Genomic DNA, 18,365 nt, shown 5'->3' on the forward strand with positions numbered 1-18,365 from the left:
GGCCCTCCACCCGTCTCCGAAACCCTCAATCATCAGCTCTCTCCATAATTTTGGCTTACTAAGTTTTTGTTCTCTATACGACACCATCAGTGAAAAAAAAATTTTTCATACAAAATTTTACAGGAGTTTCTTAGTCTCGAATCTCGAAAATCTCCCCAAAAGTGGCAACACCGGTTGCATATCTCCATACTGCCAGCCGAGATACACAATCGATTCATACATATTGACTTTCCAAAATGTTGCCAACTGCCTCAAAAACGTGATCAAAATTTCGAAAAATTAAAAAAAATACAAAATGGCCGCCAGCTCGTTTCACAGAAAGATTTTACACGGTTTCATAATTTTCCTATTAACTACAGGATATACCGCTCCCGATGACGTTTCAATCTTGCCTCTCGCTCGCACCCACGCGAAAGGGGATACCGTGAAAAAGACCGTGTCGAAAATCACTTTTACTTTGATAAATTCCAGTGTTGCCAGTCTCTGGTAACAAAAGTACCTAAATGTCATTTGCACGAGCAAAACACATAATCGCTCATACTCGGATTTTGCGAAAAGTCCGTATTTCGATTTTTTACAATTTCCCGAAAATCTTGAAATTTCCCTAAAAATGGGGTAATTTTTTTCCTCCAATCTATACCTCGAGCCTATACGTACAATCGCTTCATGGAAACCAAAACGGTCCGATGTTGCCAACTTTGAGATATTTAACTTTTAAAATTGCGTTTTTTCGTACCTCTAACATAATGACCGCCACGACAGCCGCCATCTTGAATTTTTAAAAATTACTCCCATTTTGTCAAAATAGAGGATAATCGTCGGCGAAACCAAAAAAAAATATTATCCTCGATTACCCCGTCTCGGATCTGTGGCGCCGCGGTTCGGGGTCGAAAAATCAAAATTTTCAAAACGCTGCGGCTCGGCCGCCATCTTGTTTTTCCAATTTTTTCTACATTTTCTATTAACCGTTTACTACTTTCTTTAAAGATTGCAAAACTCAACGAAATCGGTTGGAAAACAACGGAGCTGCAAAAATCATCTCGGCCGCCATCTTGTTTTTCTGAAATGTCATAATTTTTCCCCAGAGGGTTCCCGAAACCGAACACAATTCCCCTACATCATTATATCATTTTCCGTCTCTTTCTAGGAGAACAATTATGTCAATGAGTCAGTCAGTGAGTCAGTGGTAATCGAGCTATATATACCCTGAATTAACACACAGGCTAAATACCAAAGGGTTCAAAGGGTTCCCATGGGATTTTTCATTTTGTGGTGCGCATCATCTAGTATTACATCAAAATTACTTTGTTTGTTAGGGTTCCGTACCTCAAAAGGAAAAACGGAACCCTTATGGGATCACTTTGTTGTCTGTCTGTCTGTTTGTCCGTTCGTCCGTCCGTCGTGTCTGTCAAGTAAACCTATAGAGTACTTCCCGTTGACCTAGAATCATGAAATTTGGCAGGTAGGTAGGTCTTATAGCACAAGTAAAGGAATAAATCCGAAAATCGTGAATTAGTGATTACATTATTAAAAAAAAATTAAAATGTGTTTCAATTTTCAAAGTAAGATAACCATACCAAGTGGGGTATTATATGAAAGGGTTTTACATTCTAAAACTGTTTTTTATTTATTTTTATGCATAACAGTTTTTGATTTATCGAGCAAAATGTCGGAAAAAATACCAAAGTATAGAACCCACGGTGCGCGAGTCCGACTCGCATTTGGCCGGTTTTTTGTACCAATCAAACAATTTTCCATGAATGGTCAGAAGTAATAAATCTCACTGAAACTATGTTCCGAATTAACAATAATACGAACAGAAATGTCTTAACACGTATGACTTTTAAAGTTTCAAAATGAACATTATAGCGCAATACAAGTGTACAAGTCAGTGGATGAAGTTCAATTGCATAGAAACTCACCGTTCGATTTGTCGTCCGCCGCGCTTTTAGCTCGCCTTTGTTTCTTCTTGCGACATTGTTTCCGATCCTGGATTACGCCGAGCTCCAGAAGCCGGTCTACAAAACTGCGCTTAGAACGCTTACGGGGCATTCGAGGTAATATTAGTGCCATTGGATCTATAAAGTAAAGTATACTTTATTGTACGCCATTCAAAGAGGATTTCTTTGTGCATATGAGCGCATACGCGCAAAGTACAAAGGCGGAAGTTGAATCATCATCATCAACCCGTCGCCGGCTTACTACTAAGTGCTTTTGACTTTGCTCAGACTTAAGATTGAGTTAAAATGAGACAGATTTATGTGAGAGATATGCCTCTGTCTTGCTTTAACTCTGTTTTAAGTCTAAGCAAAGCCAAAGTACACTCTATAGATCTTACCCTAAGCCTGACACTATTGAACTACATATTGTGTTTGATGCGCGTAACATATTAACGCTGTATCTAGCGTACATAGCGTGTATGAGTTGCGTTCATATACACCGAGGAACGCCTATACAGCGATACATCTTTCAGTCAGTATGAATGTGCAGTGAGCAACTAAAGAATTTTTGTATGAAACAAAACGGGTTGACCAGCCATATTGAAACTTAAGGATTTCATCACTAAGGTCCAACATCACACTAATACCTATTATAAAGGCGAAAGTTTGTATGTGTGTGTGTGTGTGTGTGTGTGTGTGTGTGTGTGTGTGTGTGTGTGTTTGTTACTCCTTCACGCAAAAACTTCTGGACGGATTTGGCTGACTTGACTCGACTTGCGACGCTTATTGCGCCAATGTACCTATGCGTGTCGCGCGTCGCGGTCGCTCACCTCAAATACTTTACATACGTTTCTATTACAAATCAGTAGGCAATAGTCGGCTCCCACTAAAAAACCTCAACTTTATACTTGAAAGGGTCCAGTTTAAGAAATTAATTCTAGTATCGACTAATTTGTGAGAATAGTCGATAATCGAATTTCGCGGGCAGGCCTGTCTCATGCCTCTTAAACGTAGCGCATATTTTACCGTCCACCGCATATTTTTAAATATGTATTACACTATAATTGTTCTCTACAATACGACGGACACACAGCGAATGTTCGTATAAATCCAAATACATGATAGAGACAAAAAGCTTCCGTGGCTGGAATCTAGAACGTTTTAAACCCGTAAAGCGGATAAAAATAAAATATTGAATCAAAGCATTGTCCCAGTAACGTAGGTGTACCCTAATAGGGTTGCCAGCAAAGGCGGGGAAATCAGAAAAACTATATAATGCTAACCGCTTTCTTCTAGCTTTACAGCGTTGCCTTATCTTCATTGTATTGTCTATAGACCTTAATGGTGAAATGTTGTAAAACAGTGTGTTAATCGCATTAAAATCCAATTAAAACTAAATTAATTAACTAGTGAACTTTAAAATTAGTAAAATTATCCACTTAAAACTAAATTAATTACATAGTGAGATTTAATTTCCGCAATGACTGAACCGATTTGAATTTGGAATAAAGATGACATATATCCTTTTTATCCTATACTTTTTATTCCAGAAACTTATATCCACGCGGACGAAGTCGCGGGCGTCTTAGCGCTTGCACAAGCTTAGGGCATGGAGGGGAAAGCGGATCAAATCTTTTTAAACGCCTCGTAGGTTTTTTACGTTAACGTACGTTTTAACGTTACAAAACTTAAATAAAAAGATTTTGATACGTCAAAGATCATTTAATTATATTCTACTTTCCTATTTAGAATGAAATAAAAATATTTATTGAGGCAACTAAACGTACATTACGATTTAAATAAGTAGATAATGAAAAGTTTGTAGGCAGCCCTACAAATAAAATATTTTATCCCGCGGACTCATTTTAAGTTCTTTTAGAGTTTTTTATATAAAAAGTCGTAGATTTAATCCAAAGCATTTACTTAGGATTCGTTTCTAGGGATCTGTACTCACAAAAGTAAAAATAAAAACCCATATAGAATCACTTTGTCGTGTGTCCGCGTTTGAAACTATTTTCGCGGAAACGGTTTATGGTAAATAGCCTGAAAGTATATTTACTTGCATGTCCACTGTACTACAAAATACTTACACGACCATATCCTTATGTTGCTGTAAACAAAAGTTTTCAGCAATAAAAAGATACGAAAACGTATAGGCATAAGTAATAAAAGTGCCACTCACTGATCATAAAAACAGATTTAAAGGCCTTTAGTAATTACCTTCTTTCTTTTTTTTATGATTTTGTTTGATACGAAGGTAGTTTATTGGCACAAGACAAGAAATAAATACGAAAATCATTAATTTATTATATGTTATCTATCTACTCTTGTGCATTATGATGTAAGATGAAATGGTACGGAACTATCTTAGGCGCGAGTCACACTCGCTCTTGATCGTCTTGTGTGATTATTCTGATTAATGTTCTAATCCAATTTGCTATAAAATAGATTAGATTCAGAGCTTACTCGCATCGGAATGAGTCTCAAGGATATTTTTAGCTTGATTAAAGTAACTAGTTTTACGGTTCTGTATGAAGATCTTCACTTACGAGTAATTGGTATTATTTTCTTCCCTAGCTTCTGTCCTGGGTTTTGCACGCAGTAAGTTTCGGTAAAATGTTTCTTTACAATGTCAAACATGCTTTTAAAATATGAAGGTCGTATCCTATTCAAAATTTTTAAGCAACTTTCTACGTGTTGTGCGTACAGAATAACCACATTTATAGTTATACCGACGTACCTGCGCAGAAATCTTATTATTGATTGGCGCGAAAAGATCTCAGTCAATCATAGCGCGCGTCCGTCCACTACTGGTTGTTACATACGCGCCATGTTTTGTACGCGCGAATTATGTGCGAGATAGCACTAGTCTCTTGTTTTTGTGTTTAAAATCTCAACGTCCATCAATCAGATCAGTTTTAATTGGTGTACATTCGGTATTAGTCGGCGTTACGTTGCGCTTTGACTTATAGAAGTGGAAGTACAGTACCGCACATATACAATAGAAAAAATAAAGAAAAATTTAATTTTATGTGGCTATACCAAGTTGTTATCATTATCAGTTCTTCAATGCGATGGAATCTTGCTGCTGTTGAGTATGTATGAGATATTTACACCTCGTTCACGCTAATAAACTTCTAGCATCGAAGCACAGCAAAAGCTCTTTCACTTAGTCATGCATTCAGTACCACATGGACTTTTATTGCGCAAGTTGCTACTTGGAGCGATGGACGAACTTGAGCTTTAAAACAGGATGGTCGACATCCATGATTCCACTCGCATGAAACGTTTTTGCTCAATGTTTTTTGATACGAATCGATGTGTGTGGAAATTCCCTTCTGGCTTCCGTATTTCCTGCTGCGCACAACCTAAATACCTTCAAAGCAAGGGTGAATAGTCATCTTTAGTTCACTAAAAACCAATAAAAAATAGTTAACGTCCATTTTACTTTGACATTAACTTTAATGTCAAAGTAAAATAAAAAGTAAAATATCTACGACGCGCGAATTCTAGAAATGTATCATACTGACCTCAAAGGCGATTACTTAAGTAAGGGCGTGTTGTGTATTAAAGTATGCTTCAACTTTAAATAACTTATGATTTTACTGACCTGGTGTATCCTCATACTGGTTCCACAGTTCCCTTAACATTTCATCTTCTTCCTCGCTGAAGTCTTTGGGAACCTTTTCCCTTCGTTCCCGGTTAGTCTTTTTGGTCGGTGCTTTGAATACCAGGCCCAGTTCCTTCAATTTCTTGATGACGCCACGACGCGTACGGGTTTGATCGATCAAATTCTCCAATATCCAATCGATCACATCTGCGTAGCAAAAATATTTTTTTATCAAAAGAAGGCTGCTTGCACCGTACTAAACGGACAAATGAAAAAAAAAAGAATTAAATGAAAAAAATACGCCGCCTGAATCAAGCAGCTCTCTGTGACTCAGTTAATGTCGTCTATTTATCTAGTGGAGCCTATTTTTTTAGTAAAAAGAGCGAGCAAATGAGCAGGTGGGTCACCAGATGTTAAGTGATTACCGCCGCCCATAAACATTTGTAGCACCAGAGGAACCGCCAATGCGTTGCCGGGCTTTCAGGAATTTGTTGATCTGCCCCTTTAATAAGCCCATGTTGAAATCTATTGGGAACACAGCCGAAGGGAATTTATTTCATAGTTTGCATAAGTCTGCCAACGCTGCGATTTCCGGTGCGAGGTGGCTATTCCAGCAACTTGGAACTCTAACGTGTATCGGTTTTACTAACACACAGACAGACGGACGGACGGACGGACAGACAGACAGACTGCCGGATACAGCCCTGAGACCTTCCACTTATAAGTAAGTCTACAGCGCTCATAAACGTATACATTTTCGTCGAAACAAAAAAGACGATGGTGATATAATTTCATTTTGAAATATCTTTATACTTAGATTCAATTTAAATTGAATTTCTAAAATATTACATAGCATGGAATGCTATTTTTATTTTATTTTTTATTTTTATTTGCTTATGCTCTATGCTTGGAATGCATGGAATGCTTCCATTCCATCAGCCTGTACGCGTCCACTGCTGGACATAGAGCCTTTCCAAGAGCGCGCCACCAAACACGGTCCTCGGCCTTCCTCATCCACCTGCTCCCCGCCACCTTCTTCAGGTCATCAGTCCAGCGGGCTGGAGGTTGTCCCACACTGCGCTTACCGGTACGCGGTCTCCACTCCAGACACACAGCATATTATTATTACATAGCATTACATGTTGACTTTTATCTCCACCACGTACGACACAACTTTCTTGCCCAAATAAACAATTTGTGGGATAGCGCGCGCGAATTATCTTGAGATTTGTGCTTTACATTGTGGAGATAGGAGTCAAAATGCTCCGTTGAATTTCAAAAATTCACTTTGGTTCCTGCCAATATAAATCGACCCTTAGAAACCGTCTCCACGGGCAAGAGTATCGCGGCAATAGTCTCGCCGTGCAATAAAATTTGATACAACTCTTATGGTCTAATCTCCTCAGGGCGATATTTTCGCGGCAATACGATGAGTAGGTAACTCTGGACGAATATAACTTCATATAACAACTATAAACTCATCGCGTCTTGCGGCAATAACGCAAAATTACATCACAGTTGAAAGACGCAACGAGGTGTTGCAGTTACGTCACGCGGCGATCCGTTGCGGTCTATCTCGTGGCCTTTCGTTGCGAGCCGCGACGACAGGCAGACGATAATTCGTTGTAACGTGGAGATTATCTGAAGATAGTAGGACGGACTCGTTGCGATACTCCCGTCTATACTCCGTAGTAATGGCGCCTTAAGCTACCCTTACAATAAATAAGCAGAGGATTATATTAAAATTAATTAGTACACACCCTGATCCGTTTCAGGGTTGGCCTGGTTTTCCATATACAGTTTACGAAGCTCCTCCTCTTGCTCCTCGCTCCAGGCACCTTTGCCGGGCTTATCCCTGAAAGGTTTCCACAATTAATCACTGTTTAACCTTTCAAACTCAAGAAACTTTCTGTTTCGCCCATTTTCTTTAACAAGCTAAGGATAAAAGTTAGAACACATTCGTTTCTATCTCGACTTTTAAACGTCTGATTTGTATTTATTGTGGGCTGTGTTTTCAGCGGTATGTTGGCGTTTTGGGTACCTATTTATGGGACAAACATGTGCAGAATTATAAAAAACCGGCCAATTGCGAGTGAGCATTACACACGAAGGGTTCCGTACCATCGTACAAGAAATAACACTTTTAATTAAGTATATTATTTTGTGATGTAATAATTAATTACATATTTTCTCTTTACTTGTGCTATATTGTCTTTCGATAGTATAAAGCTTCCTTCGATTAAAATTTCCAAAATATTTATATTATGTACAGGAATCGTTCAAGTACAGTTTTATTATACAAGTACTTCTTGCAATAAAAAGATGTGCATTGAAGTTTATGACAAAAACTTTGTTCCTTTTTTTCCATCATTAAAAGTAAGATAGGAAAAGGTGAAATAGGTTTACGAGACCAACGACGAAGCTTGACACTAATTAGGAATTTGGCCAATAAGAGAGTTCCAAATGAGATTTTTATTTACTTTGTCCCGTCCGTCTTCTGATTAAATTGTTGGGGGTTCGGGACTCGCCCCAGGAGTGTGCGACTTTGATGGCCCGGTTGGATAATCTAAATATATATAAGGTAAAGCTGACTGACTGACTGACTTATCTATCAACGCACAACTCAACTACTGGACGGATCGGGCTTTTGGGCAAGAAGATAGCTATTATGACGTAGACATCCGCTAAGAAAGGATTTTTGAAAATTCAAGCCCTAAGGGGGTGAAATAGGGGTTTGAAATTTGTGAAGTCGCAAGTATAAGCAAGTCTAAATGTTATATACATTTAGACTTACTTATAAGGAAAAGCTGCCCGGCTAACTGATCTATCACGCACAGCACAAACTACTGAAAGAACCGCGTGAAGATAGCTATGATGACATCCGCTAAGAAAGGATTTTTGAAAATTCACGCCCTAAGGGGGTGAAATAGGGGTTTGAAATTTATGAAGTCGCAAGCATAAGCTAGTCTAAATGTATATAAAAGGAAAAGCTGCCCGGCTAACAGATCTATCACGCACAGCACAAACTACTGAAAGGACCGCGTGAAGATAGCTATGATGACATCCGCTAAGAAAGGATTTTTGAAAATTTAAGCCCTAAGGGGGTGAAATACGGGGTTGACATATTTTGTGAAGTCGCAAGCATAAGCTAGTCTAAATGTATATAAAAGGAAAAGCTGCCCGGCTAACAGATCTATCACTCACAGCACAAACTACTGAAAGGACCGCGTGAAGATAGCTATGATGACATCCGCTAAGAAAGGATTTTTGAAAATTCACGCCCTAAGGGGGTGAAATAGGGGTTTGAAATTTATGAAGTCGCAAGCATAAGCTAGTAAATGTATATAAAAGGAAAAGCTGCCAGGCTAACAGATCTATCACGCACAGCACAAACTACTGAAAGGACCGCTGATAGGCGTGACGATAGCTATGATGACGTAGACATACGCTAAGAATCCTCACTTACCTCCATATTTCTACCTCTACATACTGACAGATACAGACAGACAACGAAGTGATCCTATAAGTGTTTCTTTTTTTGTTAAAAATCGTGCAAATTAGGTATATCTGTCGAACAAATGATCAATTACAAATTTCCCACAGTAGCAAAACACAATAACAAAGAACTCACCTCGGGTCGTTGTAGAGTTCGTACCCGTGCTCAATTTCGACGGCGTCTTTCGAATTTTTCCAGAACAATAGTTCGATAAAAACTTTGCCGCTCCTCGAAGCTATTTCGGAGAATTTTCTTAGAATGAATACGGCGAACTTTTCTAATTCCTGTTTTAAAAAGAATAAGTTTTAGTAAAATTTTGAGCACTTTAATTTTTCCTACTGCCAATAACTTTCTTTAGCAAAAAATAAAGGTAACTCCTAATTTTCTCATACTACATTTATTTAGAAAAACGAGTATAATCTCATCATCTGGCTGCCTCATGGCAGTTTTTAACAGATGGACGATATACTTTAGTAGATCTTAAGTTTGTAATCTTTTTAAATCATTTTACTCGTGCACTCGAAGTTTGAATGCACTAATTTGAAAGAAAGATATAGAGCAAAAATGAAAAAAAAAAAATGCACTCCTAATTTAGTTTTTCTGGGATGGACTTTAGGTCCAGGAAAACCGATGGATGAGGAAGGGGAAGAATCGTGTGTGGTGGCGTGCTCTCCATGTCCAGCATGTACGCATGTAGGTTGATAAATAATAATAATAGCGGGTTCTATAAATAATTTCCTACCTGCAAATGAATACAATTTTTAGATCTCTCACTTTATTTTCAAATGCTCAAATCTACCAATTAGTATGTACCTACTTGATTCACTTAGCTGCATTAGGTGAATTATGTCAACAAAGTATTATACTTGAATCCCCTAGGTGAACCAAGTCTACGGCACCGAGTTATTGGTAAAATGAAATTCTGTCATAAGTTAACGCTTAAACCTAATATACCAATAGGCACATCCATGTTATATGTAGACACCGTCATAAACTGTGTACAAAATTGGATTCATACCACATCGCATTTGTTCCATTTCCGCCGATTTGCCAATTGGCTAGACTGTTCGTCTGCAATTTCTTTCCCTTTGCACATTTTCCTGACTTATTTGGATAAAGCGGTAATAGGCATGGTTTTAGTGATGAGTGTTTTACTGGGAGTTACCATGACAATTTGAACTTTTAAATATAGATGGTTGAAGGGAAATGCGGTTCTCGATAATTTGGTTAGGAGATTTGTAAGCAAGGAGACCCCGACGTTTTTTCACTTTTCTTGAGTGAATTTTATCACATCATATTATTATATGAGAATAGAGGAAAAAGGTAGTAAAATATACAGAACCTACCCAACGTGCCTACTGGTTTTTAGTACATAAGTATACTTATACAAATAAATAATGTTGAAGTAGGTAGCAGTTTGTAATTTCGAAATTACTACTTCATATACCTAACGGTTATTATTTATTTTACAAATTATTACGCACGCAACTAAGTAATTGGTACGCAAAAACCCATTTTTTTGTGTCTGTTGATCTAGGCTATTCTTCAAAACGGCAGTTGGACTTTGTCAGGTATGTAGCTAAATGCAAGGAGTCATGTAGGCTACTTCTTACTCCGAAAAACTCTCCCTACAAAATATTTAAAGAACCTTACTCCACGCAGTCGAAGTTAATATAAAACTTACTAAATGCCTTGAATGCGACAACTTTTATATTATAAACAATGATCATTATTTCAAATCATCAATATTGATGTACCTACTTAATTTATATTTTACCATTTTTAGGGATCCGTACCTGAAAGATGCCAACGGGTCAATGCCAATTAATAATAGGGTCCATTAATAAGCCTTTGTTTGCCTGTCTGTCTGTATGTTTGTCAGCGGGCTGTATCTCATAAACCATAATACCAACTCGTAGGTAGATAGTTGAAATTTTGCACTGACTATGTATTTCTATCATCGATGATTTCTATTGCCGCTATAACAAGAAATAATAAAATGACTACGAATTCGTCACGGTTTATATATAAAATCAAGCGCTTTAGTCTCTGTTGAAATCACGTGGAGTTATCTAATTTAACCCTAAAAGTGACCCCCATCTTTAAAATTCATTTATTAACGTTATATCGTGTTTGTGTTACAGAAATTCATATGAGTACTCAAATAATCGGTCCAGTAGATTTGACCTGTGCCAGACGGACAGACGGACAAATCAAACCAAAGATCCCCGTTATGGTCAGTTATTGGTGAAATTCATATTTGTATGATTTCTTTAAATTTCTATGACTATAGCTAATTCATTAGAAAACAAGATTGACTTTGAAGCACGATGCCAGGTTTATTTATCTTTAATCTACTTAAGTGAACCATATTGCACTTCCTTTCCATAAATGAAAGTTGAGTGCTTTGTATATTAGCTTTATTAAATGTTCTTTGCCAATATATAAAGCTTTTATGTACATTCCATTAGCTTTAAAAGCAAAATTAAAACAAAAGAGTATTAACAACATTGTATTGTATTGTTCGAACAATATTTATAGCGATATTTATATATGTACCTAACCCACAAACAAGGGCTCTGAACTATAATGATGTTTTTATTTATTTATTTATTTATTTATTTATTTATTTATGTACCGCCCACAGAGTTACACATTTAGATTAAATACATGTTGTTCCTTAAATTCTAGGGCTCTTATGCAACTCCACTTACGGGCAGTCACAGCATACATTAACATAAACATAAGTCGTACAGTAAAATATAAAATATAATATAATTGCTAACCTAAGGAATATGAAAAAATACCTAAGTTATGAATTTTAAAAGAATATAATAAGATGGAAATTAAATTAAAGTAAAGTTAAGTTAAACTAAGCTAAATTATCTAAATCATCTAAAATACAATATACTTACGGCTAGGGACTGACACTAATTATCGTTATCCTATTGAGGAATCGAATGATTTGAACAACTTGGCTTTAAATTTAGCCAGGTTATCGCAAAACAGATCCGTGGTAATGTCCTTGTCCAAAAATTCCTTATATGTACTACTAAACCTTGGTATTAACGAATGACGACCTAGATTGGTTCTACTGATTCGGTGAGTGAACAGAGGAATAGGATACCGCGGTATACGGGAGGGTACTTTGAAGGATATTTGGCTCAACAGTTCCGAGTTATCCATGGTTCCGTTTGCAAGTTTGTGGAAGAATACCATGTCATGAACTTTGCGTCTGTTTGTCGATTAAGTCGGTAAAAATGTAGCTACCTAAGAGCTTTCCTAGTGTATAGTGTGTAAGCCGTTACACCAGGACCCATGTTAACACCAACAAACAAGCATCGAATATTTCAAAACAGTAATAAAAACATGGATTTACCTTCAAATGCGGCACGGGATTGTGCAGAATCCTTTGAAAGATCAAAAACAGGCTCGCTTGAAACATCATGACTGGCCGGTTGCAGTCCCACGCGATTCTGTGAAGCATCTTCACGATACAGTGGTTCGTGTGAGGCAGGTTTTTGTCGTAACGCTCCAAGAGACATACACAGGCGCTTACGACCCGCGGATGACAGAATCTGTAAAGGTACCTCGTTTTACACTGTGCTTTATATTCAACTAAGGTTTTTGAATGTGTTTTTGCTTTTTGGAACTTGTTAGTGAATAAACGGAACTCAGCCACGGAAATGTCGAAGGCGTAAATGTTTAAAACCTTTAAAACTATTTATTAAGCGACTTAACAAAAGTTCAAAGCAAACAAAATCTTTTTTATCCAGTTTATTCATATAATGAAGTATGACCACAGATGTTTTTGTAGGATTTTTCATAAATGTACTTACAACAGACAAATAGGCGTATGCTATACGTGGATGACAGATTCTGAAAGGGAGCCTCGCTGTATGCAATGCAGTGCCCTAGATTCTAGTAAGGCCTTTGAATACGCCGCTTTCGGACTGCTTTTGTTTTTTAGAAATAGAATTTTAAGGAATAAAAATCTCGAACTAGCATATTACGAATCCTATACTATTTTTAACCCCCGGCCAAAAAAGAGGGGTGTTTTAAGTTTGACGTGTGTATCTGTGAATCTGTTTGTGGCATCGTAGCTTCTAAACTAATGAACCGATTTTAATTTAGTTTTTTTTTTTTTGTTTGAAAGGTGGCTTGATCGAGAGTGTTCTTAGCTATAATCCAAGAAAATCGGTTCAGCCGTTTGAAAGTTATCAGCTCTTTTCTAGTTATTACTGTAACCTTTACTTGTCGGGGGTGTTATAAATTTTTAATTTACACTTGTTAATATTTTCAAAAATGGAAAGTACGAAAACGACTCTGATAGTCAAACTAAATTCTTAGTTTATAGAGTTCCGAAACCAGAGTGCCAAATGGAACCCTAGTACAAAGCCTCCGTCCGTAAGTGCGTTCACCTATAGCAAAATTTTACAGAATGCGTATTACTGTGGCATCTATCACGGTAAATAATTAAAAACCCAAACGGGACTCCCCTTCGGAAAAACCTAAAAAATGTTTTTTTTTTTAAAGCGAATTCTTGTTTTGATCTGTTGCATTGATATAGAACACTAAATGCGACGGCGCGGCGGCAGGTGCGTTTTAGCCCCACACATTACTTCATTCAGATAACCTTTCGTTTGCGGGTTGTAGGTAGAAGCAGTACAACCATAATATACACAAATTCTTACACATCCCACCGCTCACCACATGTCGCCTAATTTTACGTGAAATGTTGTACTTATATTATTTTATTCATTTCTGAATTAAATCAGTTTACTTTAAGATTTCCGTATCTCAAAAGGAACCCTTATAGGATCACTTCGTTGTCTGTTTGACCGTCGTGTCTATCAAGAAGCCTATAGGGAACTTCCCATTGGACTAGAATCATGAAATTCGGTAGGCAGCAATGTCTTTGTAATGTAACAAATAAAGGAAAAAATCCGGAAACTTCAAGTTTGTGGTTCCATCACAAAAATTAAAGTTTTGTTTTCCCGCAATAATTCGTTTAAATCACATCAAGATTGCGCTATCTTTCATTAACTTGCAAATTTTTATCATACTGGTTTGAGATTTCTCGTACTGACGAGGCTGACAACGTAGTAGAAGTTAGAACAATAAACAAGTGTAAATTAAAAATTTTCAACACCCCCGACAAATCATTTTCAAATAAATAATTATGTATAATGTATATCTAGGCAACGTCCATCTTGACAGCTTGACATTATTTTGTCAATTGACACCTTGATTGACACTTGAATATTATGAACCTAAGGGTTATTTAACCTTTTTTTCTACAAGAAAACTAGAAAATAGCTGATAACTTTTAAACGGCTGAACCAATTTTTTTGGATTATAGCTAAGAACACTCTCGATCAAGCCACTTTTCAAACAAAAAAAACTAAATTAAAATCGGTTCATTCGTTTAGGCGCTACGATGCCACAGACAGATACACAGATACACAGATACACAGACACACAGATACACAGATACACACGTCAAACTTATAACACCCCTCTTTTTGGGTCGGGGGTTAAGGCTATCCTTGCCAACGATCCCCCGTCGATTTCCTACGTATGATATTATTGTTCTCATCTCTATCTGCCCTGGTTCGTGCATTCTCGGTTCCTAGATCGGTACATTTGTGATAACCAAATTTCAAATTGCTGTGATTGGCTGAATTTACCATGTTCTTGCTGCGACAGTGAGTTTTAGCCACTAGCGGAACAATGTTAGCCGGTCAGAAATGATTGCAATTAGTCAACCTGTTTGACGTCCGTGTTCTGTTTTCGATTACAAAAAAGAAAAAATTGTTGTTGCAATCATCAATTTTAGCAAATAGTGAAAGAGAGTCGGCCAATCAGAGGTCACAACTACCGTCACACTTTTTGTCACACTATGGCAGTAGGCATACCGAGTAATGAAAACAATTTTTCATTCTGTCTAGGTCGAAGTAGGGTTGCCACCTGGCTCTTTTTGATTTACAGGCTACCACCATCAAAAATACGGGGTTTAGATTTGAAGAAATTTGAAATTTTGAAGTATTTGAAGAATATATATATAGGCGGTGGTTCTCTCTGAAATGCATGGAAAGCCTATTTAGATATTTCAGTTTATTTATAAGTTTTGTATTTTTTCTCTGTATGTTGCCGTATCTTGATTGGTGAACTGTGTTTGCAATGTGGTTTTAAATAAAAGATTTATTTATTTAAATAGCTTTTAAAAACTCTTAGTGTTGTAAAGCAAAATGTTATACATTTCATGCATACAATCTTCTCATTTCAACTTAAAATTACATTTAATTTGTAATTCCACCTTCACAGTATCAATACTATGGCCGTAGCCAGGAATCGATTGCGGGAGAGGTTTTATTAGGGCCGGAACTGAATCCTGTCATGAGGAAAAAAACATTCGCTCAACTTTATGGGCTAATTACCTGGTTAGTGGAATTTCGCCTTTCAATTTGACAGTGAGATAAAATACAACAATAAAAAAGCGCGAGCGCAGTGAGCGTAAGTGTTCTTGGTTCAATACAGAAAAAATTAAAGTGAAAGGGAAACGAGTGTAGCCATAGCAAGATTTTATTTTTAAAGCTTCCTATCCATACTAATATTACGAATACGACAGTATATCTATTTGCCTATCTATTTGTTACCCTTTCACGGCCCATCTTCTTTACCAAAATTTTGGTACTTACTATTCAGAGGTAACTTGCATCCCAGACATTTTTTTTAGGCGGCTTTTTAGCCCGGAAAATCCCCCACGGAATTTTTAAAAATCTAAATTCATGCAAACGAAATTGCGGGGTTTACACCAAGTAATAGAAATTCAAAGCGCGAGTGAAGTGAGCGCGAAATGTTTGATATATTTCCAAAAAAAAATTGGTAAGCAAATGCAAGAAATAGTGTAAGTATTATTTTAGGCTTAGGTTTTTGACGGCTTCCCAGGCGCAGTCGCCATTTCGAAATTTCTGGTCTGGTGGGAGGCTTCGGTCATGGCTAGTTATATGGTTAGTATGGCCCTAACGGCCAAGAAATTAGACTGCATCATCACTTACCACTAGAAAAGATTAAAGTCACGGGCTAACTTGTATAAAAAAGGCTTACATCCTCAAACCAAGCCCCGCCGCCTTGGCTACGACCATGATCAATATCGAGTGGGTTTCGGCTACGCATTGCCGCAAAAGGAAAATATTCTTTCTACTGGACATAACGTCAGTGTTGGATTTCGCCAGCCAGCTCCTGCTGAATTTGTAAAAAACCGGCCAAGTGCGAGTCAGACCCACGCACCGAGGGTTCCGTATTCGGGTATTTTTTCCGACATTTTACTCGAGAAATCAAAAACTGTTATGCATTAAAAAAATATGCATAAAAATAAATAAAAATCTGTTTTAGAATGAACAGGTAAAGCCTTTTCATATGATAACCCACTTGATATATTTAGTTATCTTACTTTGAAAATTGAAAATACTAATATTTGTTCATGAACACATGACAGACGGATAGAAGGACAAATGGACAGACGGACAGACGGAAAGACTGACAGACTGACAGACAACGAAGTGATCCTATAAGAGTTCTTTTTTGCTTTTGAGTTACGGAACCCTAAAAATATTTAGTTTTATTTGCCCCGTATTTTATTTTCATAATTACAGGTTTCTGTATCCTGAAATACGGGGTAACCAGTAAAATACGGGGCCTCTGGCAACCCTATTCGGAAAACACTGTCACATTCAAGTAAATGTCAAATATTTTGTTTTCAATTACAGAAAGCTGCATCAATCATTATTACAATATTTTCTTTGTTGTGATTGGCTGAATTTTAGAGTTTCAGCCAATAAAGAGACTATTTGCCAACTAAACGTCATAACAATATAAATGCCAGAAAGTTTAACCAAATAAAACAAACTTAATGAGAACCTAGTGAGAATGCAAACGGCACACAATTTATAATACATATTATGTTAGTCGTATATAATAGATATTATAGTAGTCGTTCACTTTGGTAATAGTCAGATTGTCATCAGTTAAATTGATATTGGTCGATGTATCGTAAATTATTGTTTCGGTGACAAATATTTTTATTATCTATTTATCTTTGAACAGAATGGAATAGAATGAAATGGAATGGAATACAATGATAAATTTTTATTCCTGTAAACTTTTAGGTAAACTTCAAAGTGTTTTTGGATGGTCAGAAAAATTTACCACTGGTTCGGAATGCCGATCCTACGTTTTCTAGGGTTTCGTACCTCAAAATGAAAAACGGAACTCTTATAGGATCACTTTGTTGTCTATCTCTCTGTCTGTCGTGTGTGTCAAGAAAACCTCTAGGGTACTTCCCGTTGACTCAAAACCATGAAATTTGGCAGGTAACGTAACTGCGTAATTTTGGGTAGTTTTTTTAATCGATAAAGAAAGTTTGCGACATTGTTCAATAAAAAATTTGGATTCCAACTCCTCAACCCTGATGTTGCAGGGGACCTGACTACTAAAGCTAATGGGATTTAAAAAGTGTCGATTATTAATTGATATTGAAGGTATCTATACCAAGTAAACACTTTGTCGTTGACCTCAACCCTGATGCTGTAAGAAATTGCATTCCTAAATCCTGGTGATCCCTCGGGATTTGAAAAGGATCATCCGTTTAAATATTCTTACGTGATACAGAAACAAGTTGCATCCCGGGGACGGGCTATTACGGAGAGGCAACTTTTGTTCTGGGAAATGAAAGGATCGGGATTTTTAAAAACCTAAATCCACGCGAGCGAAGCTGCGGGCATTAGCTAGTTGTAAATATATTTAGAAGCTACTATAAGATAATAGATAAGGTACTTATTTCCTTATATTTTTATTGTATGGCAGCGCGCGGTTTTAAATTATAAATTGCACGTCCTGTCCTTTTCTGTAATACATTTTTTTCTCAATATCTACCGCTTTATCTCATAGCAAGAGTCCGTAAGACATAAAACAGTGAAAATAAGCAAAATATACAATTTTTGCAGTTTCCACGTCAGTACCTGTCGAATTTTTCTAACAGTGTAAGCAGCAGAGCTGAGTTTACCATCAAGTGTTGATATGTGGGTGTTCCATAGAAGCTTTGCATCTAACATTATACCGAGAAACACGGGGTTCTCCTTTATTTTCAACATATGATTATTTATCAATGAATTTATGTCATTTAAGGTCCTGGTATTGGGCAGTGTGAATTCAACACACTTAGATTTCTTTGCATTTGGAAGTAAATTGTTAGCAATAAATCAGAGAGTGACCTGTGATATGGCATTACATATAGTATACATTGTCAAAAATTATA

At 37.0% G+C, this 18,365-nt stretch overlaps 1 protein-coding gene across 2 annotated transcripts in view; it reads right to left on the reverse strand.

The window, feature by feature from the left end:
* Window positions 1–18,365, reverse strand: part of LOC123867340 (protein timeless homolog) — a 63,425-nt gene that overhangs the window by 28,970 nt on the left and 16,090 nt on the right. For both annotated transcript variants that reach the window (XM_045909339.1, XM_045909338.1), the window contains exons 14-18: window positions 12,426–12,624; window positions 9,182–9,330; window positions 7,311–7,405; window positions 5,551–5,757; window positions 1,923–2,078 (exon numbers count right to left, since the gene is read on the reverse strand). In XM_045909339.1, the coding sequence (XP_045765295.1) occupies window positions 1,923–2,078; window positions 5,551–5,757; window positions 7,311–7,405; window positions 9,182–9,330; window positions 12,426–12,624 (806 nt within the window). The remainder of the gene's footprint in view (window positions 1–1,922; window positions 2,079–5,550; window positions 5,758–7,310; window positions 7,406–9,181; window positions 9,331–12,425; window positions 12,625–18,365) is intronic.

The sequence above is a fragment of the Maniola jurtina genome, chromosome 8 (assembly GCF_905333055.1).
Source record: "Maniola jurtina chromosome 8, ilManJurt1.1, whole genome shotgun sequence".
NCBI lineage: Eukaryota > Metazoa > Arthropoda > Insecta > Lepidoptera > Nymphalidae > Maniola > Maniola jurtina.